Genomic DNA, 22,214 nt, shown 5'->3' on the forward strand with positions numbered 1-22,214 from the left:
TGGAGAACCTGTCGTCCGCGGCGGCCAAGGTTGCTCTATGTCTACACCCATACCATGAGGAAACCGTTGATTCGAGTGGTCCCTCTTACTTTACCACGCGCCTCGGTTCCGTGTTCTGTGCTCGATAGACCCGGTGGATCTTTCCGTTCATCAGAAGATCAAGAGCCATTCACAATGGCCATCATTGGAGAGACCCTGCAAATTTTCCGGCGCTCAGCTGATGGAGCTAAAGACCTGTTCGTTCCACTGGCCAGGGCGCAGGAGCTGCAGCCACATCTTGTTTGGAAGTAACCATCGCCGCGGATTGTTCGCTGGTGCCGGACAATAAGGGTTCGTTGAAGGACAGCTCGACAACTCTTGGCTCTCCCGGATCCGCCTATCGCCGTGTCTCTCACCACCAGGTCACTAGCCGGTAGTCTAGACCATGCCCTTCGCCCTGGTCTGTAGTGTGGCCTGATGATATCGCATGGCAACTGTAACGGGAACGCCCTTACTTCGCGATAATGGCCATCCTTTAACGGCCAAAACCAATATATCCCAGTCCAAGGATGGATCCAATCTTGGTCAAATATAGGCGCCAGGGTTGGCCTGCATGGATCCAAGAGCCGACCGGCCGATTTCCCCCCTCCGGCACATACTTTCTCGATTGGCGCACCCGTTTAATCAATTTACATTGCTAGTGTGGGACCTCAGTAGCATATAGATAGCCTTTTGCAGAACCCACGCGGGGAATTGTGGCCTTTCATTCCAGTCATTCGGACCATTCAGTTGGTGGCCGAGTAACTCGGGACCTGGGAGTCGCGACTCGCGACAAGACAGCCCTGGGAGGCTCTCGACGACGATTATTCGGGTCCTGCTAGGCACTTCCTCACCTAGGCACGGTTATTAAGCGCTCTAGGTACACAGTACGTACGGTACGCCTTTTTGTCAGAGCCCGTACCTGAATGGTCGGCCGATTAGATACCGATGGTCCGGTTTGAAGGGGGTTGATGTCATCACAAAAGGAACATGGCATCCTATGACCACCCCCTCTTCCTGCAGGGCGTCTATACTCTCCTCCGGCAGTCAAAAGGAATAGGGTTGCCTTAAAAGTGCCATTTCCGTATACCGGTACGGAGTATATACAGCCACGGCCAGAGGGAACGGGACCTACACAGTATGTAAGTGCATGTAAGATAATCAGTCACGAAATAAATGCACTCGTCCCTGTCATTGGCAACTCCAGGCCCAATTATGGGACGAGAAGCACGGAAATATGAGGGAGGGGGGATGAACACAAGGTTCCGTTCCAGGGAAGAGGGAGGGAGAGAAGAAGGGAAGAGCGAGGTAAGATCACGGGAGCGATTCCGAGATGGCCACGTTCTCACTCACTCCCTCCCTCACCCACCCTCCGGTCCTCACTGGACCGTGATACAATTGGTTTCCCTCGTCACAACCGGGCCAGTCAGTGAGTGGTGCAGGGAGAGCCCGAGGTAGTCCGCGGACCTGATGGCTTTGGTCTTATCCAGAATTTCTCATGAGGGGAGGGAACACAGGGACAGCAGTCACAGCACGCCGTCGTCACCATTTGGGTTTATCCGCCCAATGCAATCGCCGGACGAGCTTAAAATCCTGGCGGCGAGTTCTCAAGCATGACTTCTCATTTGGTCGCGCGTGTCAAACTGGGGGGGGGGGGGGGGGACCTCCGTCTCCGTCCCCTCCCCATTTGTACCGAGCGGACTATTGGCAATTGGCGCAGCGGGCGGGCGCCGATGTCGATCCGTCGCTCCTCTCCTCGCCTTGCTTCCGGCAGTGCTGATTGGCATTGGGCTGAGAGAAGGTGGATGTCCCTAAAAAAGAAAGGAAGGGAGAATCAGACAGAAGAGAGAAAAGGGATCCAAAAAAAAATAGAACGGGAAAGAGAAAAGAGGGAGAAAATCAGAAAAAAGAAGGAAAAGAAAAGAAAAGAAACGGACCCAAAAAAAGAAAGGGGAAAAAAGTGGTGGCCTTCAGTGGATGGATCTTTTTCCCCTCCTGCCTTTTTAACCCTTTTCGGCCGGTGTCACTGACAGCGGCATCCAGTCCCAGAGGCCCATCCCATGCAAGCCACGGCTGCTTCGGACCCAGTGAGCTGGACTGCCCAAATCGATCATCCCCAACCGAATTTAATTAATAACACAAGTAATAATAATAACTTTGACGATAATGGAAGGGAAATACCAAGTACCAACAATCACAATAACAAGCACAATCACTTACAGCCCCAGCCTGCACGCACAAGACAATAGGGGGAGGGGACGACAAAGCACCATCCAAGCATCACCAGCAGCAACCACCGTCCGCTCAGCTCCAATGACACCTGATCCACAGCCAAGGGCGAAAAAGAATCATCTACCGGTCTTGGGGAAATTGTCTGAAGACACGACGGAGCCAGACACCCCCCTCTCTGACCTCTCCGGAGCATTTGATATTACTCGTTCCTCCGAACCTCACTAACCTTCAGACTCACATATTTCCAGACTCGACGGAGCGAAAGATACCCCATTAAGATCTACCATGACGGAGATCAAGTCTATCGGCTGCTAGTCGGTGTTGCACTGGCCACCGATACCCACTTTCTGGTCCCATCTATTGCCAGTCAACCAAGCAAACAGGCTCCCTCCATGTTGGAACAGGTATAAGCCTTGTCACAAGCTGCGGGCCATGACGGGGGGGGGATGGATGGATGGTTGGGTGGATGGGGATCGCATTTTCCCTCCTCCTCTTCCCTTATTGCCTTTCTTTGCCTCGGCCAGGGCACTTGCTACGACTACCTACTCATGGGTACTAGACCGCCCAGCCGGACTCTCTCGTTGCGTGGGTGGATGCAAAGTTCCTTGGCCGTTGACGACTTGTGCTCAGCTTGGACGTCCTCGATAAAAACCTCCTATTCGCGAATCCTTTCCCCTCACCCATTTTTTACTCTCTTTTCTTTTTTTTTTCGGATTTAATTCCTTCTCCATATATATTCCCTGGCATCACGCTCCGTTGGGAAAAGACAGTTTGATCCCACCGGATTTTTACGCCTCACTTTCCGGTATAGTTCACCGTTTTCCGCCTCTGCTGGCGGGACGAGAGAGAGAAAGGGTTTAGCCAGTTCATCTCCAGCTCGCAGCAACGCCTCTATACAAGGGTCCGGAATAATTACAGGGCAATCAGCGGGAGAGAAGGGAAGGGAACGGACAGACAAAAAAAAAGAAGAGAAAAAAAAAAGAATAGCCCTACAGTCCATCGTTACTGAAAGGTAAGGTACAACTCGTGTATTTTATTTTAATCTTATGCTCTATTATTATTGCTTTTGCCATGGTCATTCTGTGCATTTCCCTGGGCTCCATTGATCGCCCACCATGCTGCAATAAATCATCCCAGGATGGGGACCATCGAAGCTATGGAAAACTGCTGTCACGATCTGGCTTCCCTCTGCTGATCGACGCATCCTAGTTTCTGACTCCTCCAATAGTGATCCGTGACTGACTGATTATAAGCTCCTGTGGTCCTCTGACTGCAGGCGTGAGGTTTCAATGATGACTGGCAACTGAACAACACACCGCAAACCCCGTATACAACAAAAGGCCTCGCCGCGCCAGATATGTTGCCTACTTTCAGATCGGAACCAGACCGTGTCCCATTCCTGTGAACCGTGCTTCCGTCGTCAAAGGGACCACATCGTACCAGATGCAATCATTAGTCCTTCCTCCTTCCTCCTTCATCACTACTGAGTTTGGACACCCCAGGTTCAATCCGGGCCCGGACCGGCCTCCGTTGAATCTGTCTCGGTCGACAAATGCTCGTCGGTATACCCCCGGGACTTACCTCTCCCTCGCTCTATGTCCGGCTCGGTCCCAGGAGAGGACCCGCTGGACACTGCTGGGACCGCCAGGCGCTCCGCTCATCACGAAATCCTCCAGCCAGTGACAACCGTGGCAGCCGCGACAGCATCGACTTCCGTATCCGCTGGGCTGGCGGGTCCAGTCCTCCCTCCAGGATCGGCCGGGGTCGCCGCAACGCATGACGCCGTGGTGCAGCGCATGGTGTCCGCGCCCGGCGATGAAACCCTGCGCCAAACCTTCGGCATCAGCGATTCGTTTCCCTCGTCGCGACTTCCCCCCTCCCTGACAGCCCAAGGCATATCACAGCCTGCCGCCTCTGCGTATGCGCAACCCTCCTTTGGAACCTCTCCGCCCGGGACGACTGCCCGGCCGTTGCCGCAAAAGCCGACGCGACGCACCAAGGCCCATGTCGCATCGGCATGCGTCAACTGCAAAAAGAAGCACCTGGGATGCGATCCCGCACGCCCGTGTCGGAGATGCGTTCTGTCCGGGAAAGAAGTAAGTGGACAATATTTCTTTGAGCATGGGATGCTGGGGATGAGGAAGGAAGATGGAGTACTTCCAGGATTCCGTAATATCTCATGGTTAGCACGGATGTGAACGAAATGGCTGACCAATCCAGGCAACATGTGTCGACGTTACGCACAAGAAACGAGGACGACCGCCCTTGAAAGCAGAGGAAGCATCTCTGAGAACGTATGCGGCTCACATGGACAACCGAGTGACATCAGGAGAGCCACACGGATCCCAATCCAGACGCAGCTTGCATAGAGCCACATCTTCTCGAGAAATCCGTCCCATGACAGACCTTCAGATTCCGGGCGGGCAACCTGGGGCCATGGCTATGAGGGCCTCAGCCGGACATCCACAAAGATGGACCGCTTCTATGTACCCCCAGGCGATCGATCCTGCGATTACGATGCAAAGGAACATGGGTCATAGGCGATTTTCTTCTTCTGGCTCCGTGCAGTCCTTGACTGCGGCTTCGCCACCCAGCTATGTTCCAATGCCGATGCCTGGTGGATACAACCCAGCCCTGGCGGCAAGTCGCATGCCTATGGGCGTGGGAAGACCACTTTCGTCTTACGCGCCTCAGGGGATGAATCCTTCCACGACGCCCCCGCAGTATCAGCAATCGTACGTTCCGATTTCACCGTACCCGGAGAGTACCCGCATGCAGACGCGGATGCCGATGGGAGAATCCCCCATGTCTCGAGATCCTCGTGAAGGCTATTTGGAGTCCCCGGTGAGGCTTCCACCCATTTACCCACCCACGATGGGAACACCGGCATCTGCGCCACAGGGGCACCGCTTGAGCGATCCGTATTCGGCCCCGTGGTCTCCGCGCACGCGAGAGGAGCTTCTCCAGCAGGAGCACCGTCCCCCGATGCCGGCACACGGTATGATCGAACCGATATCTCCCAACAGTCAAATGCGTCAAGGAATGTCCGACTATGGGTACGGGGAACCAATTCACCGACAATTGGGACACATGGGCTCTGCCGCCACGGATAGACACTCGCTGCAACTGTCACCCGTACACACTCACGACGAACCGTCAGGCGCTGATGCGGATCCGGGAGACTCTCGACCGACCAAACGGCGCAAAATGGCCCTGGATGACATGGTGAATGATTAGCCACTTATCCACACTTCACCTCGAGATCCCGGTCGAGGTTAGCACACTTCTTTCTTTTTCTTCACTTGAGCCATTGATTCAAGGCTTGTAGCGGGATCTACAACTATAATGATCTTAATGTACACTTTCCTTTGTGGTGCGGTGGGTGCTCTCCTACAGTCCCTGACATTCAACACGCCCATCAGATTTATTTCCACCTCATCTCCACGTCTACACATCACACATCACTTTCATCTTATTGTCATCTTATTGTCACCTCATTTCCACCTCATTTTTCCTTTGTCTTCAACACAGCACAACCTTCCTCCCCCAGCGCTCGACGGACGGGACGCATCGAGTTACAATTCTTTTCCTTTGTCAGATGTTGCGATATTGCATAGTTCCCGGTCATTGGTTTCTTCCCTTCTGTTCTTTTTTATTGCTGCATAGCGCGCTGTCTTTCCTTAAGATATACCTCCGGTGTCTTGAATGTTTGGTTCATGTCATAGACGGCGTTGTGTGGAGTCCGGGAATTGTCTCATCATTATTATCATCATCAGCTTATTACTGCATCACTGCATATGTGGGGAAGGAGAGAAAGAAGAGCATTATTCTATGTACTTTAATCTATATACGCCAGGTCATGTGGAGTCCAGTCACCATAATACTGGTCATGGCTTTGTAATGGTCAAGATTACCTTTCCTGTTATTATAGCCCCTATTACTTGCAATGTTTCCGACTGACATCATGACCCTTATGGAAAATCGGGGTGGCATCATTGGGTCTAAAATGGAGGCTAGCCGATTGGATCACGGCCTCGGACTGTCTTGTCATGTCTCAAATCTCTCTCTGCGGGGAATTAGGATCGTGAAGTGTGATTTGACATGGTGTCGGGGGGTATAGTATTCTCCGATTTGCAGATGAGAATGGGTATTCGTGGTTGGCTTGTTGTGATCTCGAACGTCGCCAATATTCCCAGCCCGAGATCGTATATCGGCGGTAGTTGCACTGTAGTACATATTCTCCGCACCCCAAAGGACCCCCCCCTTTCTTTCCCCCATCTTAATTATTAACCTTCTTGGGTATCACAGCCTAAAGTTCACCAGATAAGCAAGGAGGCGCGATTTAGCGGATGAGAGCTGATTTGTTCGGCATGTGGATGCGGTACCCGAGTCGTAGGAATGTCTCACTGAGCACGGATTTGAAAACGATGGCTGGCTGGGATGAGATGCAAGGACAGATGGCATGCCGGGGAAACCAGGCCGCCATCACGGGACTCCGCCGTCGTCATCGCCCGCCGTCCGGAGTCTTCTGCCTGCTGCTTCTCTGCTCTGGGTCGGCAGTGACTTCGGCAAGTATACTCGCCATCGTGAAACTTGCTGCCTGGTGATGTCCTTTCTTATACCCTCGGATTACCACCTCGTAGAGAGGACCGAACGGTAAGCGAAGTCTCTCTGCGATATTTTGAAGGGGGCTTCCCCGGAGAGAGGCTGACATTCTGGTCGACTACCCCAGCTTCGAGTTCGGGAAATGGGAGCATTCTTTCTGAGGCTCGTTTTGGAGAGGACTTCACTCACCACGTTAATACCGGGTTTCCGTCGCTCGGCATACATTTAGCTCGTTTGCACTGTTGCTACAATGGATGGGATGAATGCCCAGGTCGGAACAGGGGGCACTGTGGCCCTGCCTCGAAACCTGCAGGCGACTGCACGGCACATAACGTAATACTCCAACGGTGCTAGACTCACCAGCACCCATACCATACCCTTAACCGAAGCAAATGCAAGGTGGGAACGAGAACCCTCTCCAGCTCGGGAAACCGGCTCCCGAAGCCGTCGGATCGGCCGATCTGAGCCATGATCTACAGGACCCTGGAATTACGGGCATCACACTACGCTTGACCGATCGTGCTATGGAGGGGCTAGATCGAGCCATTATTTCGGCTGCTATGCCCCCCCCCGCCCCCCGAGTCATGGCTCTCACTGGCCTATCTGCAGGCTGACAGGCACGGGGGTCGTTTTCTAAGTGCCGAGCCTCCGAGCATCCCTGTCTGGTGGCCTTTCACCAATGATGGCTTGGCTCACTTGCAGTGTGGTTATCTCGTATCACGGAGTCATATCTACCAGGACGTTTTGAGATGGCAGGCCAATCATTGCTCTGGTTACTTCAGGGCGGAATTGCTGTTCCGCCAATCGATCGACCTGGTTCGGTTGTTGTCACGGGGTGAGGGGATAAAACATACAGTGACTGGAATGTGTCGGTGTAAGCTGTTCAGCTGCCCGTCAGGCAAGGGTCGATTGCCTTGATAGCTATATCTTTGATATACATTGGTACTTGTATCGTGCGATGCTATATCTTTGAGGAACTACCCGACTCTCAATTGCTCAATCAACGGCACCTTCCTCTTCACTAGAGTTTACGTTCAACACATATCCAGACGAAGATGAACAGCGTATTGATCCGTCACTGGGCCGCGCTCAACAACGTCCTTGCGAACCACGATGATGCTCGGGACCTTGATGGCAAAACTCTTGATCTAGCTACGGTTGTAGCGGGGGCAAGGTATGCGAGACTTTCATCTGAAAACATCTGAATCTTTCAGTCATGTTTCTGACTGTTTGGCAGATATGGAAAGCGTGTGTCGTTGTCCCAGCGCACCCGAGACCAGATATATCGGTCTGAGAAGGCGCTGAAAAAGCACCTGGCTGATGGGGAGTTGATCTACGGTTGGTCTTTCGGTATGATGGAAACGCTTCAATTGGTACTGATTGGATGGCTGTAGGAGTCAACACTGGATTTGGTGGCAGTGCCGACACGACTACCAATGCAGTCCACAAATTGCAAGAAAACTTGCTGCAGATGCTGCAGGCCGGTATCAAGGTCGACGGTTCAAACCCGAGCGCTGTCAGCAAGCAATTCGGAAACATCCTTCCTCTGGATGACCCTACCTCGGCTACCATCATGCCAGAGGCATGGACAAGGGCTACCATGATCGTTCGCCTCAACTGTCTTTCTCTGGGAGCATCAGGCATCAGACAGTCGGTCCTTGACGTTTTGCTCCAGATGATTGAGGACCATATCACCCCACGGGTTCCACTCAGAGGCAGTATATCTGCCTCCGGGGATCTGAACCCCTTGTCTTACGTCGGTGGAGCCATGCAGGGACACCCGTCAATCCACGTCTGGAAGCGTGACCACAACTCCGACTGTCAGGTGAAGGGAGCGGATGTCGCTCTTTCCGAGAACTCGATCCAGCCTGTGCGGCTGCATGCGAAAGAGGGTCTAGCCATCGTTAATGGAACAGCGACCTCTGCCGCTGTTGGAGGCCTCGCTCTGCATGAGACTCTCGGCCTTGCTGCCATGAGCCAAATTCTGGCGGCAATGAGTGTCGAGGCTCTGCACGGTATGAGAGAGAGCTTTGATCCCTTTTTCGCAAAAGTGCGCCCTCACCCGGGACAGACCACGGCTGCCAACAACCTGTTCAAGTTCCTGAACAAGTCGAAGCTGCTCAATGATGGCGATGAAATGGGGCCTGGAGTCTTGCGTCAGGATCGGTACTCGATTCGGACGTCCGCTCAATGGATGGGACCGCTTCTGGAGGACTTGGAGCTGGCATATCAGCAGATCTCAGCGGAGCTGAACTCTGTAACTGACAATCCTCTTATCGACACTTCTGGTCCCAATGCGCGCATCATGCACGGTGGTAACTTCCAGGCGAAGTCGGTCACCAGCGCCATGGAGAAGACCCGACAGGCTCTTCAATCTATGGGTCGTATGCTGTTCTCACAGTGTACGGAGCTGATTGATCCATCCAAGAACCACGGCTTGCCTCCCAACCTGTCTGCCGACGAGCCTAGCATTTCTTTCACCTTTAAGGGCGTTGACATCATGATTGCCGCTCTCCAGTCGGAGCTCGGGTTCCTTGCAAACCCGGTTGGAAACCACGTCCAGACAGCCGAGATGGGCAACCAAGCATTGAACTCCCTCGCGCTTATTTCGAGCCGCTACACCCTTGAAGCTGTCACTGTGCTATCACAGATGGCAGCCGCCCATCTCGTCGCCGTCTGCCAGGCGCTTGACCTCCGCGTCATGAACACCCAGTTCATGCAGGCTCTGGAGCAAGACTTCATGGCGATCTTCGACGCGAGCTTCAAAGTGCACGCCATGCCAAGCAAGAACATTTCCGTCCTCGCCAAAGAGGCCTGGTGCGCCTTCTCAAAGCAAGTAGGCCAACTCCAGTCCGTCGACTCAGGCAGTCGATTCCACCAAGCCGCTCGGGCCGTTCTCCCCATCTTCGTCACCGCGCTGCCCCCAAGCGATGCCTCCCCGACTCTCATCCAATCCTGGATCGACACTCTGGGCGCGCAGGCACTCAATTCCTATCGCATCACACACGAGGCGTACTGCAAGAACCCAGATGCCACCCCGTACTTGGGACAGGCATCTCGCATGATGTATGCCTACGTCCGTCAGAACTTGAACATCCCCTTCATCACGGAGGAGACGCTCTGGCGCCCCCTTGAGCCCGGTGAGACAGCGGGTCCCGCTATGCCGACCATGGGTGACGTTATCGGCATTGCGTACGAGGCTATTCGCCGGGGCGAGCTGTACACGGTGGCTGTTGAATGTATTCGGAATGTGGAGCAAGATACGGTGAAGTGTCCCAACTGTTTGGTTAAATAGGGCTCCCTGGGCAATCCAGGTAGTCGATGAAGATGGAATCGATGGCATGCAGAATGTGTAGGAGGTGCTGTTGTGCCATTAATATACCCTAGATAATGCCCTATAGATAATAATGACTTTGACGGTTTGAATTCAACTGCCTTCAACAGTAGACTTCAACCAGTGCCGAGACGGAATATGTTGATTCTACCTAATACCTCAATTCTACTCCTCAACAAGGAGTAGTAGATACCTACTTAATCAAATGTATCTAGCCCGGTGTCCTGTCCCGTCATGTGATACATCGCGCCTTCATCCTCCTCTCGCCCTTTTTTTCTCCCTCCCTCTCCCTCCCTCACCTCTCACTCTCATCCGTCCAGATCCATTACGCAAAACACTCACGAGCCCGTCGTTATCAACGCCGATCACAAGAGACTAATGCACCATGATAGACGCCACCAGGTAAGGGGCCGTCGAGATGGCGACACCTGCCCAGATAAAGCGACTTCAATGGCCTGGGGCTAGATTCTGCCATCGGCCCCTGCAATCGTGTCATCGCCGTCGCCATCGCCATCACCCCTCTCGCGTCTCGGCAAAACCATGGATCTTTCTTTCTTCTTCTGAGATTCTTTCCCGGAATAAACCTGTTGGAAATTTGTGGTAGCTACCGGTGCGGTCCCTCAATCTACCCTTGTCCACTCCACGGTTCCGAATCCGTGCTGACCTCCGTTTCTCCCAGATATCACTGCTGTAATATTGAAGACCTTTAAAGCACTTCGACTGCGGAAGCCAAATACAGACCCATTATCGTCTTCGCTTCCCCGCACCGCTTAGACCAACCTAGCAAGCACCTCATCCACCCCATCATGTCATCTTCAAGATAATCGCGGACCGCGGAATCACGCCATTGCCTCCCACAATGAGCATCGTACATGTACCACATCAACCTCCGATAGCATGAGAGTATAGTGCGACCAAGCGAAGATGTCAATCGTATATCTTCACGAAAGTGCCCGACATGACAGGCGGACAGAAACTCTCATCAATCTCAATTAATTGGACAAGCCATCCGCTGTCTTTTACACATACACCCCTGTTGTGTTCGGAGTGAAACGATGGGCTTCCTACCCTTCACCACCAAAACTGATGAGGCAGAGGCAGGGGGGACCTTCACGCCCTCGAGTGAGAATTTGAGCGTTATCGATGATGGCAATATGCAGTATACTGCTGGCGGAGGCAAGAATTCTGCAAAGCTTACTTACCAGGAAGCGAGCGGGGCACCAATTGAATCCAAGTCGCCGCTGGGATACTCGGTTGGGGCGGTCACGGTTATTTTCTTGAACTTGAGTAAGATGATTGGGACGGGTGTGTTTTCGACTCGTATGTCTTCCTCATTCTTTTGCTTTTGCTTCCAGTTTGTTCTTGGGGGGGGATGCTGGGGCAATTGCTGATCTTGATGGGGTGTGTGCAGCATCTACCGTTCTTGATGGAGCTGGATCTGTTGGTCTGGCGCTCTTTTACTGGGTAATTGGGTTCTTCATGGCTGCGAGCATGCTCTCTGTATATCTGGAGTTTACGTCATACTTTCCAAGTCGATCGGGGTCGGAGGTCGTGTATCTGGAACAGTCCTATCCGAGGCCGAAGTATTTCTTCCCCACGGTGTTTGCGATGCAGACGGTGCTGTTTTCGTTTAGCAGTAGTAATGCTGTTGGTATGTGTCCCCTGCACTTTTGAGTTTCTGGGAGAGACTGGGAAAGACGAGACTAATGATTTTGACTTGAAGTGCTGGCGGAGTATCTCTTCAAGCTTGCGGATGCGGATACGACCGCTTGGAAGGAAAAAGGAGTTGCGGTGGCGGCCTATACTATTGCTACACTTTGTGAGTTACTGTTCATCTTGCTGGGCTGAATGATGCGGTGTACTGACTGAACCAGTGTTGACTTTCAATACGAAGTACTCTCTCTGGCTTGCCAATGCTATCGGCGTTGTCAAGCTAGTGACGTTGGTCTTGTATGGACTGCCCTCCCTTCTCTTGATATAAAACCTGACGAAACAGCATCGGCATCGCTGGCCTCGTCGTCTTGGGCGGTCATACCCCTGTGAAAGACCCCCTAGTCAACTTCCGCGATGCCTTCTCGGGAACCTCAGGAGCAACAGTCTATGGGGCTACCAACGCCCTGGTAAAGGTGATGTTCTCGTACGCCGGATACGAGAATGCCTGCAATGTGGTCAACGAAGTTAGGGTATGCCGTCCCACCCTACACCACCACACACGTCCATTCTAACCAGAGTCTAAAAAAGAACCCCGTCAAAACCCTCCGCTGGAGCGCCCCTGCCGCCCTTCTCCTCACAGCCGTGTTGTACATCCTCGCCAACATCGCCTACTTCTCCGCCGCCAGCAAGGAAGAGATCCTCAACTCGAACGTCACCGCAGCGAGTCTCTTCTTCGAGAAAGTCTTCGGCACGTCGGGGGCCTCTCGCGCCCTGAACGTACTCATCTGTCTCAGTGCACTAGGAAACCTCCTTGCCGTACTAATCGGCCAATCTCGCATGCTCCGCGAATGTGGCCGGTACGTTTCTCCTCCTTCCTCTCCCACCACACCCAATCCAATCCACTGACACCCCTCCACCAAAAAGACAAGGCGTCCTCCCCTTCACCGAATTCTGGACCTCCACCCGCCCTTTCGGAACTCCTCTCGGCCCCTACTTCGTCAAATGGGCCCTCACCGTAGTCATGATTCTGGCTCCTCCCGCCGGTGACGCCTTCAACTTCAGTGAGTCTCACCTTCAACCCCACCCCCCCCGTCAAAGACTAACGCCCCAACCCAGTCGTCGACCTAAGCATCTACCCCGCCAACATCTTCAACCTCCTCCTAGCAACCGGTATCCTGATCACGCGCCACCGGCGCCAACGCCTCAACTTCCCTCCCTCGGGATACAAGGCTTGGACAGTCTCAGTGTACTTCGCCATCTTATCGAGTCTGTACATGCTCGTCGCGCCATGGTACCCGCCTTCCACGGGTGCTGACGGTGGCGATGTCAGTTTCTGGTATGCGACGTATTGCGTTGTGGGTATTGCGATGTGAGTTTCCCCTCCCTCCCCCTCCCCCATCCCTATTCCCCAGTGCCGTCCAATTACGTTAGAAACAAGTCCCACATAAAGACCAACACTGATGAAATGACAATCAATAGCATCGCCGCCTGCGGGGCATACTACTACCTCTGGATCAAGATCCTCCCACGCTGGGGCCACTACGAGCTCAGGCAGACGCTCATTTCGGTGGGCGGAGACGCGACAGCCCACAAATTGGTCCGGGTGCCGAAAGATCGCATCGCGGAGTGGGATCGGGATCATGATGCGTCTGGGCGACTACGGAGAAGGAATCAGCATCAGCATGATAATGGAGAGGGACATGGGGAGGAGAAAGGTGTTGCTGCGGAGGGTGTTGTTGTGGTGGAGGAGGTCGTGGAGGAGAGAGGGTCTTAGAATTCTTAGCTGCCAGTGTACTTATGAAGGGTTCTTTGATATATCATATTTGGTTCATGAGCGGGAATAGGAGCGTTCTGCAGTATAAGTATCTTTTTCACGATCATTGCGATGTGATTCTCGTTGGTAACCCTACTGGATACTGTATACCAGGATGAAAGTAGCCATATCTTCATGATCATTAATTCCACCCAACACGGAGTGCACCATAACCCATCAATTAATAATTAATAGCCAACATTCAAACACCAAACCCAGTATCTAATATCCAATCCAAACAAACCCAAATAAATCACAAAAACAGCCACATTCCAAACTTCTTCACCTTTCCAAGAACCCCCTTCTCACTCCTCCACGCTGAGGAAATCTTCCCTCTTCCCCGGGTATCCGTCCCATCACCCGAACCATAGCTCTGCCCATCACCAACAGAATCAGCATCCACCCCCTCCGTCTGCAACAAATTATACCGATCGGTCAACAAGTCCATCGTATCGAGCCTGACAAACTTTGTGCGCTTGAATAGCTTCCAGCCCACAAACATCACCAGCATGATCGGTATCTCGATATAGTACGAGACGAAGTCGACGGCCTGGAAAGTGGGGCTGAAGCAGGACCAGCCCTGCACGAGGATGAGGACGATGTTCAGACAGATGGAGATGATGGGGCCAAAGGGATATGTCCAGTTCTTGTAGGGGAGAAGGTGTTCGAGGCCCTGGCGACGGATTCCAGCGCGGAAGCGCAGGGAGGCGAGGCCGATGAATGTCCAGGAGAGTTGGTTGGAGACGCCGACGATGCTGGGTTTGTTTTGTTAGTGTATATTCGGGTGGTTTGGTATAGGGGATGGATGAATTGATGGGGGAGGGACATACTTCTGCAACCAAGACCACAATTGTCCAGCGCCGATATAGCTAGCCCCGAAGCAGAGACCGCTGATCACGGAGGTGGCGAGGACAGCAACCCAGGGGACCTGGAAGCGGTTCAGGTGGCCGAAGAAGCGGGGCGCGTAGCCGTCCACGGCGAGTGTGTAGAGAAGACGCGATCCGGCGAAGAGGGCGTGGTTGGCGGCGGATATGACGCTGGTCATGATCACCGCGTTGATGAAGCTGCCCGCGACGGCGCTGCCGGCCTCGACGAAGACGATGGTAAAGGGGCTGGTGGCGGTGCTTTCGGATGAGAGGTCCGGGTAGTTGTAGGGGACGTCTAGGCCGATGATGACGATGGAGACGATGTAGAAGAGGACGATGCGCCAGAAGACGTTGCGGACGACGCGGGGGAGGGTCCGCGATGGGTCTTTGGTTTCGCCGGCGGTGATGGCGATGGATTCGGTACCGCCGCTGTTGTTGTTGTATTAGTGAGTGGGATCCTGAAGTGTATGGTGGGCTCGGGTGGGATCGAGGACATACTATGCGAAGGACGCTGTTACGAAGACGGATGCAAAGCCGCCGATGCCATCGACAAACGGGGCTTCTCCAGTATAGAAATATTTATTGCCCAGGTACTTGTGTTCCTTGTTTCCGCCACAGTTGACCACGATGCCCAGGATGATGAAGATCTGACGGTCATGATTAGTATTTATTGGAAGAAATGACTAAAAGAACGACTTACGACGATCGTCACCACCTTGAGAAGACTGAGCCAGTACTCGATCTAACAAACTCAGGTCAGTCACAGATACCAGCATACCATACTTCAGAGTCAACCAACTCACCTCTCCATAAACCCTCACAGAAAGAACATTCAAAAAGATAACCACCACCAAAAAGATCAGACTGATCGCCCACCCGGGGAAATTATCAGTCCAATACTCAAGCAGAAGCTGCAGCGCGATGATATCCGACGCTGTCGACACGGCATCATTAAACCAGTAATTCCAGGTCAGCGCAAACCCCAACGCATCGTCCACAAAGCGACTACCCAACCAACCAACTCCATTAGTTCATTTATTCCTTTCATTCACCCAGTCCTCAAACTGTAAAAGAGAGAGAGAGGGAGGGAGGGCGAGAGAGGAACTACTCACCCAGCAAAAGTGCAAAACGAGCCCGCAACAGGGATAAACGCCGCCATCTCGCCCAGCGACAACATCGTGACAAACACAATCGCACCACAAATCAGATACGATATAAGCATCGACGCGGGTCCACCCGTCGCCAGAGACTTCCCTGTTCCCAGGAACAGGCCGGTGCCAATGGTACCACCGATGGCAATCATCTGCACCTGCCGGGCAGAGAGCTTGCGGGCAAGTCGGTCCGCATTGATATGTTGGACGCCAGGGTCCAGAAAATCGGCCGATGCGTCTGCGGTTTTGGCGTGGGGGTCCAGGGGCTCGCGAGGAGCAGCGCTGGGAGTAGGTTGTTTCTCGATATCCCGCGCAGCCATGATGGGATATCTTTCTGTCTGTCTAGATATCAACTGCTTAGATATGACAGATGCCAGTGCAAGGCTAAAGGGAAGTGACACTAAGCCCTACTTCCCGAATAGGAAAGCGCACCGGCGGACTTTCGACACACGCCACGCGATTGGCGGCGGACAAACCCCGGGATTTAGACGCGATGGAAAAGAAAAAAAAGTGGGTGTTCACCGTTGGGCATCGGTCAACTGAGACGGTCTCACTCAAACGTCGTGATCGGAGGGAGAAGTTCCTCCCTTCAAATGCTGAGCCAGATACCACCACATTTCTTGACGCTGAAAATTTGCTGGTTTAGCGGATGGCGTGCTCGAAAGGCATTACGTACGGGGAAAGGCTGGTCGAGGGAGGATTGGAGGAACGCAATGAAGGATTGCCGACGGTAGCCTGGGGCCCCCGCCGGATCGGCTCGCCTGCCGGGCTTGGCGATTCCGGAGAAATTATCGCGGTTGCTCTTCCTTTAAAATATGTATGTACATCTACGGGGTGCTGGATATCCAGAAACCTGGCGACAGTATCAATTGATTACACTATTTACAAGGCTATGCTACCTACCGAAATCTCATGAACTTTTGGCACTCTCCGCTGATGAACAAAGAAAGAAGACGAACAAGAAGGAGAAAGGGATATATCCAGAAGACAAATACAGAATCACGAATCCAATCATCACCATCACAATCACTCCAGCAAGCCCGCAGCCAGCGACTCCAGATCCTCCAAGGTTTGAATCTGTCCCGGAGCTGTGGCAGCCTTCTTGGCTTTCTTGGGCTGGCGCTCGCGCTCGTCGTCGCTGGTCTGGTCCGAGAACGAGACTCTGGCTTTCTTGCTGGGACGAGGGGCTTCCTCCGCCTCGGACTGCGAGAAGCCACCGTCGTTGTCGTCGCCGGCGTAGCGAGGAAGCTGGACCAGATCGCCACCTTCTTCTTCGGCGAGGAGGAGCTCGCGCTCGCGGGCCTTGCGCTTCTCCTTCTTCTCGCGGCGCTTCTGCTTGTCGACTTCCTTGTCCTCCAGATCGGCCTGGCGGGTGCGCGCGGTTTCCTCCTCCAGGAAGCGAGCCTGTTGGTCCTTGGCATCGCCCTTGGCCTTGAATGAGTCTTCGTCCTCCATCTCGTACAGCTCGTGGGCGTTGCCCTCGTCGTCGTAGACCAGTTTCGTACCGGAGCCCTTGAATTTGAGGAGCTTCTTCTTCGACTTCAGGAGCTTCTCGCGGCGCTTGGAGTCGATAACCAGCGCGTCCTTGCCATCGAGGTGCACCACCTTGGTTGGCTTCTTGGGTTCGCCTCCCTCGTCTTCCGAGCTTGATCCAGCCACGTCCAAATCCTTGTCGCCGGCAGCGAAGCGGCGCTTGACGGACAGGAAGTCGTCGTCTTCGTCTTCGTCGTCCGCGGCCTTGGTCTCGACAATCGTGCCGTCGTCATTGATGAGTTTGTGGTAATGGTCTGCCAGGACACCCTGGTTCCGTCGCTCGAACATACGGTCGTACTTCGTCCGCACCTGAGGCTCCTCCTTGGCCTTCTTCTCACCCTCGTCATCCGATCCCTCGTCGCCGCTAGACGCGTAGGCGGTAGACCGTGCGGCGTTCTTCCGCTCCTTGGTATCGTCTCCCTTGATGAACTTAATGCGGGGCGCACCGGGAAGGCCGAAACTGGCCGCCAGGTCCTCCAGTTTCAGCTCCTTGATGTTGAAAATCTCCTTGTCCTTCTGGACGTAGATGGATTTGACGTAGGAAATGAAGGCCTTCTGCCCCAGATACTTCAGCTCGGGGTCCTTGAAACACATGTTCTGCAGCTGATCCTTGACACTCTGCTGCTTGTTGGCCTTCACGTTGATGCGTTCCACCTGAACCTTCTTCTGCTCAAGCGCCTTGAGCATGCCCTTCTCCTCGCTGGGGTCGAGGAAAAGCACCGCACGGCCATCGCGCTCGTATCTGGCTGTCCGACCCACACGGTGAATGTAAGTATCAGCATCTTCCGGGCAGTCGAGCTGGATAACCCAGTCGACGGCCGGGAAATCCAAACCGCGCGCGGCCACGTCCGTGGCAAACAGAACGGCATGCTGAGCGGAAGAGAACCGGGTTGTGATGTCGAGTCGTCCACCCTGCTTCTGACGACCGTGAAGGTGCATCAACGGGATACCGGGCTGCATGTGTCGGAAGGTTTCGTAGACGAACCGCACCTGTTTCCCCGATGACAGGAAAACGATCGTCTTTGACTTCAGGTTGCTTCGGATAAAACTCCACAGGACATCGAGTTTCTGCGCAAGAGGCGTAACGACGTAGTGTTGTTGGAGCTTGGAGGGGGTCGCGGAAGAGGCCGCCTCGTGGACCGCCACGTACTCGGGGTCCTTCAAGCTCAGGCGAGCCAGGTCAGACACCTTCTTAGTCTGGGTGGCACTGAAAAGCAGCGTCTGGCGCTCCTTGGGAAGATGGCCGATGATGGCGTCCACACTCTTCTGGAAACCCATGTCCAGGATACGGTCCGCCTCGTCCAACACGAGCATCTGCAGGTTGAACGTGTCGAAGAAAGAGGTCTGATCCAAGTGTTGAAGCATGCGACCAGGCGTGCAGACCAGGATGTTCATCCGACTCAGTCTCTCCTGTTCCTCGCGCAGACTCTTTCCACCAATCACCAGACCCGCGGAGAATGTATGATAGCGACCGACTTTGCGAAGCACCTCGAAGATCTGAATCGCGAGTTCGCGGGTGGGCGAGAGGACGAGCGCGCCCAGACCATCGTGCTCGGACCATTGCTTGCGGTACAGGTTTTCGAGGATCGGGAGCAGGAAAGCGAGCGTCTTGCCGCTGCCCGTCTTCGCGGCGCCCAGAATATCCCGGCCCTTGAGCGCGTGGGTGATTGCACGAGATTGGATATCGGTCAGCGTCTTGAAGTGGGATGCGGCCAGTCCGGAAGCGGTGGGTTCGGAAAAAGGCAGATCGGAGAACGATTTCACGGATTCTTTGACATCAAGCTCTTCCACCTTCTTCACGAGGGTGGCCAGGTCGTCTTGGTTGCGCTTGCGCTTCAGATTGGCGCCGCGTTGGGGCTGTTTCGAGTGCTTGCCATGGCGAGGGCCATTAGTGGGGGCCATAATGGGCTCAACGGGGTCTCAGCGGTCGAGATAATCCAGAAATCGACCACAGACTGCGAGGAGCTTTGCGACGATAGAGAGGGTCTTTTGTTGCTGGGCGGAAAAGCAGATCTCGACAAACGTCGGGCGGTGAAGCAACTTTTTTTCTCCAGCGCTCGTTCCGGGCTGACTCAGCCGGCGATAAGCCGATGCTTATCATTATTGGCAGGCCGGCATACCGCAGGAACAGTTCTTCTCCAATATTGCCGTACCCCGACGCTCATCATGGCATCCGAGGATCAAGACTCGCTGGATGCGCTGGACGCGCTGGAGAGAGAAGCCTCCGACTTCACCAAGGTACGCTCACCTGACTCTGTCGATAGCAATTCTCCCGACTAACCAAACTGCAGGATGCAGAAATTGACCGCATTCGGAATGCGTTCTCCCTAGACGCGTAAGTCATGGATTATCTATCCTACGTCTCTTAGCCCTAATATGTACGGGCTATCCAAGCTAATCGGGGGGGTCCTCCACCTAGATACGCGGTCCTCGATCTACAACCCGGCGTCCCCGAATCGGACATCAAAGTCCAATACCGCAAAAAGTCTCTCCTGATCCACCCGGACAAGACGAAGAACCCCTTGGCTCCCGATGCCTTCGATCGCCTCAAGAAAGCACACACGTCGCTGATGGACGAGAAGGCGCGCACGTACCTGGACGAGTGCATCGCGGATGCGCGACGGCTGCTGATCCGCGAGCACAAGTACACGGTTGACTCGCCGGAGCTTCAGACGGACGAGTTCAAGAAGGAGTGGCGCAAGAAGACGGTCCACGTGCTCCTGGACGAGGAGGCGCGGCGGCGGAGACAGGCCAAGGCCCGGCTCCAGGAGGAAGGGCGCGAGCGGCGCAAGGAGGAGGAAGAGCTGGAGGCGCGCAAGCGGAAGCGGGATCAGGATAAGGCCTGGGAGGACACTCGGGAGGAGCGGATAGGCAGCTGGCGGGACTGGCAAAAGGGCCACAAGAAGGACGACGACAAGAAGAAGAAAAAGAAGATGAAGGTCTTGGGATGATGATGATGAAGGTATAAGGTGGCATTACAACCTGCAGGCTACCTGCAGGCTACCCTGGTCAACTGGCGTTGGAAGGATGTCTTTGGAGCGGTGGTATCGGTCTCTCCTGGTGGATTCATTATGTTGCATTCTCATTGTCATTGTCGCCTGTTATTTCTATGCTAGTGATTTAGCGACCTTCCAGCCCTATAGCAGGATCAATAGCACATCCGCTGTCAACACTGTGGTGTTGTCATGCCCCGTGCGCACTTCACGAAAGCACAGACCATTGGAGGTAGATCGAGCACGCACCTCATCTATATCAATCTAATATCCATCTACATATCTCCATAGTCTGTACCATGTGCCTCTGATTCTGCAGGATATACGACACGATAAGAAAGCGGTCAGGGGGGGATGCGGGGCAGAAAGAACATTCCAGTTCCAGTGCCATTAGTTATTCCCAGCCCGGCTATTCGTTTACCTGCCCTGCCCTCCAGCACCCTTAGGTCAATTCAGATCTCGCCCAGACAATGCAGTGATCGCAATTAATACAAATGCTTCATTTTACAGATTAATTGCTGTTCCGCCCATCCAGCCCCCCCCCCCCCGTGACTCATCATCGGCATCCACACACCCTGTCAGCTGGAATCACCGGATAGTTTGCATATACGGCACTTATCGATAGACTAGATACACCACCATCACCACCTCCACCACTAACTACCACCCACTACCCACCCCTCCTCAGTCTCTCTCCTTTTTCTCTCCCCCCAATTCCACCCCCAGTCCCACCACCCCTCAATGCCACAGAAACACCCATCTTATCCCCGGACCCAAAGAACAGAAATGACCGACCCTGTCCCCCCCTCCCCAGATGTAGATGGAGACACCATCACCGCCGCCACGATGACACCCGCATCCACCTCCACCACAACCCCAGAATCAAACACCACCAGCACTACCACCACCGACAATGAGACCATCGCTCCCCCAAACGGCGTCTTCCCCCCCTCGGACCTGTCTATGTCCACAACATCCACCCTCTCAACAACAATCGCGGCCTGCCACGCCAAAGTGCACACCTTCCTCTCCGAATCCCACCCACCAGACTCCCTCCTCTCGGCCGTGCAACACCAAACCCGACTCTCGCTCGCCGTCCTAGCGACCGCTCTACACCGCTACACGCTCCCGGAATTGGCTCTGTCATATAACGGCGGGAAAGACTGCCTGGTGCTTCTGGTCCTGTTTCTCGCCAGCTTGCATCCTCTGCCCGAACCATCCTCCTCTTCCAACTCAACCACTACCACCACCACCAACGAAACCATAACTACAATTCCCGCAATCTACGCCCTCCCCCCGGACCCCTTCCCCCTCGTCGAAACCTTCGTGACCTGGTCCTCGCGCGCCTACCACCTCTCCATCAAAAAATACACCACCGACCCGCCCCACAGCACCATCCGCTCCACCTTCGCCTCCTACCTCTCCAGCAACCCCGAGACGAAAGCCATATTCGTTGGGACGCGACGCACGGATCCGCACGGCGCCAAGCTCTCGCACTTCGATCGGACGGATCGCGGGTGGCCTGATTTCGTGCGCGTGCATCCCGTCATCGATTGGCATTATGCCGAGATTTGGGCGTTTATTCGTGCGCTCGGGCTAAGATATTGCGAGTTGTATGATCGGGGGTATACTAGTCTTGGGGGCACGGCGGATACGTTGCCGAATCCGGTGTTGAGAGTTGAGCAGGGCGAAGAACAGGGGCAGGAAGGGCAGGAGGGGAAGTATCGTCCGGCTTATGAGCTGACAGAGGACTTGGAGGAGCGGTTGGGTCGGAATTGATCGTGACTGGTTTCGGTTTTGGTTTTGGTTTCGGGTTATTGGCACTGATCATGTCTGATCGTATATATAGATTCTATCCTTGGACAGACCGCCTGTACTCTTCCCCTGATGTTCCTCTTTTGCATGGATGATGATCCCACCAGCCCCGTCTTCTTTTATGCCGTTTCTTTACTTTGATTCTACCAATAGACATACACCAGCTGCATACCTTCATTTCTTAGGTCTGCGTCGAATGCA

At 54.0% G+C, this 22,214-nt stretch overlaps 7 protein-coding genes across 7 annotated transcripts; 5 read left to right on the plus strand and 2 right to left on the minus strand.

The window, feature by feature from the left end:
• Positions 1-3,548: 3,548 nt before the first annotated feature.
• sclB (putative C6 transcription factor) lies at positions 3,549-5,668 on the plus strand. The gene is made up of 2 exons (XM_025538013.1): positions 3,549-4,346; positions 4,471-5,668. The coding sequence occupies exons 1-2, from the start codon at positions 3,846-3,848 to the stop codon at positions 5,485-5,487; spliced, it is 1,518 nt and encodes a 505-aa protein (XP_025402658.1). The 5' UTR covers positions 3,549-3,845; the 3' UTR covers positions 5,488-5,668.
• Positions 5,669-7,899: 2,231 nt separating this feature from the next.
• Positions 7,900-10,261, plus strand: BO70DRAFT_384864 (aromatic amino acid ammonia-lyase). Its single transcript, XM_025545686.1, has 4 exons — positions 7,900-8,029; positions 8,093-8,193; positions 8,250-8,296; positions 8,327-10,261. Exons 1-4 carry the CDS (start codon positions 7,911-7,913, stop codon positions 10,148-10,150), a joined length of 2,091 nt encoding a protein of 696 aa, XP_025402659.1. The 5' UTR covers positions 7,900-7,910; the 3' UTR covers positions 10,151-10,261.
• An 880-nt stretch (positions 10,262-11,141) lies between these two features.
• Positions 11,142-13,616, plus strand: BO70DRAFT_377092 (high affinity methionine permease; the record flags this gene model as incomplete). Its single annotated transcript, XM_025545169.1, has 9 exons — positions 11,142-11,509; positions 11,601-11,840; positions 11,913-12,008; positions 12,064-12,139; positions 12,186-12,372; positions 12,431-12,699; positions 12,767-12,903; positions 12,959-13,211; positions 13,322-13,616. Exons 1-9 carry the CDS (start codon positions 11,245-11,247, stop codon positions 13,614-13,616), a joined length of 1,818 nt encoding a protein of 605 aa, XP_025402660.1. The 5' UTR covers positions 11,142-11,244.
• Positions 13,617-13,851: 235 nt separating this feature from the next.
• On the minus strand, positions 13,852-15,992 carry BO70DRAFT_384867 (amino acid permease; the record flags this gene model as incomplete). The annotated part of the gene is made up of 6 exons (XM_025545687.1): positions 13,852-14,410; positions 14,486-14,950; positions 15,020-15,168; positions 15,222-15,263; positions 15,325-15,526; positions 15,634-15,992. 6 exons carry the CDS (start codon positions 15,990-15,992, stop codon positions 13,909-13,911), a joined length of 1,719 nt encoding a protein of 572 aa, XP_025402661.1. The 3' UTR covers positions 13,852-13,908.
• A 535-nt stretch (positions 15,993-16,527) lies between these two features.
• On the minus strand, positions 16,528-19,196 carry dbp4 (RNA-dependent ATPase HCA4). Its single transcript, XM_025542397.1, has one exon. The coding sequence runs from the start codon at positions 19,105-19,107 to the stop codon at positions 16,699-16,701; it is 2,409 nt and encodes an 802-aa protein (XP_025402662.1). The 5' UTR covers positions 19,108-19,196; the 3' UTR covers positions 16,528-16,698.
• Positions 19,197-19,359: 163 nt separating this feature from the next.
• On the plus strand, positions 19,360-20,451 carry BO70DRAFT_358868 (putative molecular chaperone). Its single transcript, XM_025542398.1, has 3 exons — positions 19,360-19,443; positions 19,497-19,540; positions 19,625-20,451. The coding sequence occupies exons 1-3, from the start codon at positions 19,372-19,374 to the stop codon at positions 20,154-20,156; spliced, it is 648 nt and encodes a 215-aa protein (XP_025402663.1). The 5' UTR covers positions 19,360-19,371; the 3' UTR covers positions 20,157-20,451.
• A 310-nt stretch (positions 20,452-20,761) lies between these two features.
• BO70DRAFT_358870 (FAD synthase) lies at positions 20,762-22,190 on the plus strand. The gene has a single exon (XM_025542399.1). It carries the CDS (start codon positions 20,985-20,987, stop codon positions 21,975-21,977), a length of 993 nt encoding a protein of 330 aa, XP_025402664.1. The 5' UTR covers positions 20,762-20,984; the 3' UTR covers positions 21,978-22,190.
• The last annotated feature ends 24 nt before the right edge of the window (positions 22,191-22,214 follow it).

The sequence above is a fragment of the Aspergillus heteromorphus genome, assembly GCF_003184545.1.
Source record: "Aspergillus heteromorphus CBS 117.55 chromosome Unknown BO70scaffold_3, whole genome shotgun sequence".
Lineage (NCBI taxonomy): Eukaryota > Fungi > Ascomycota > Eurotiomycetes > Eurotiales > Aspergillaceae > Aspergillus > Aspergillus heteromorphus.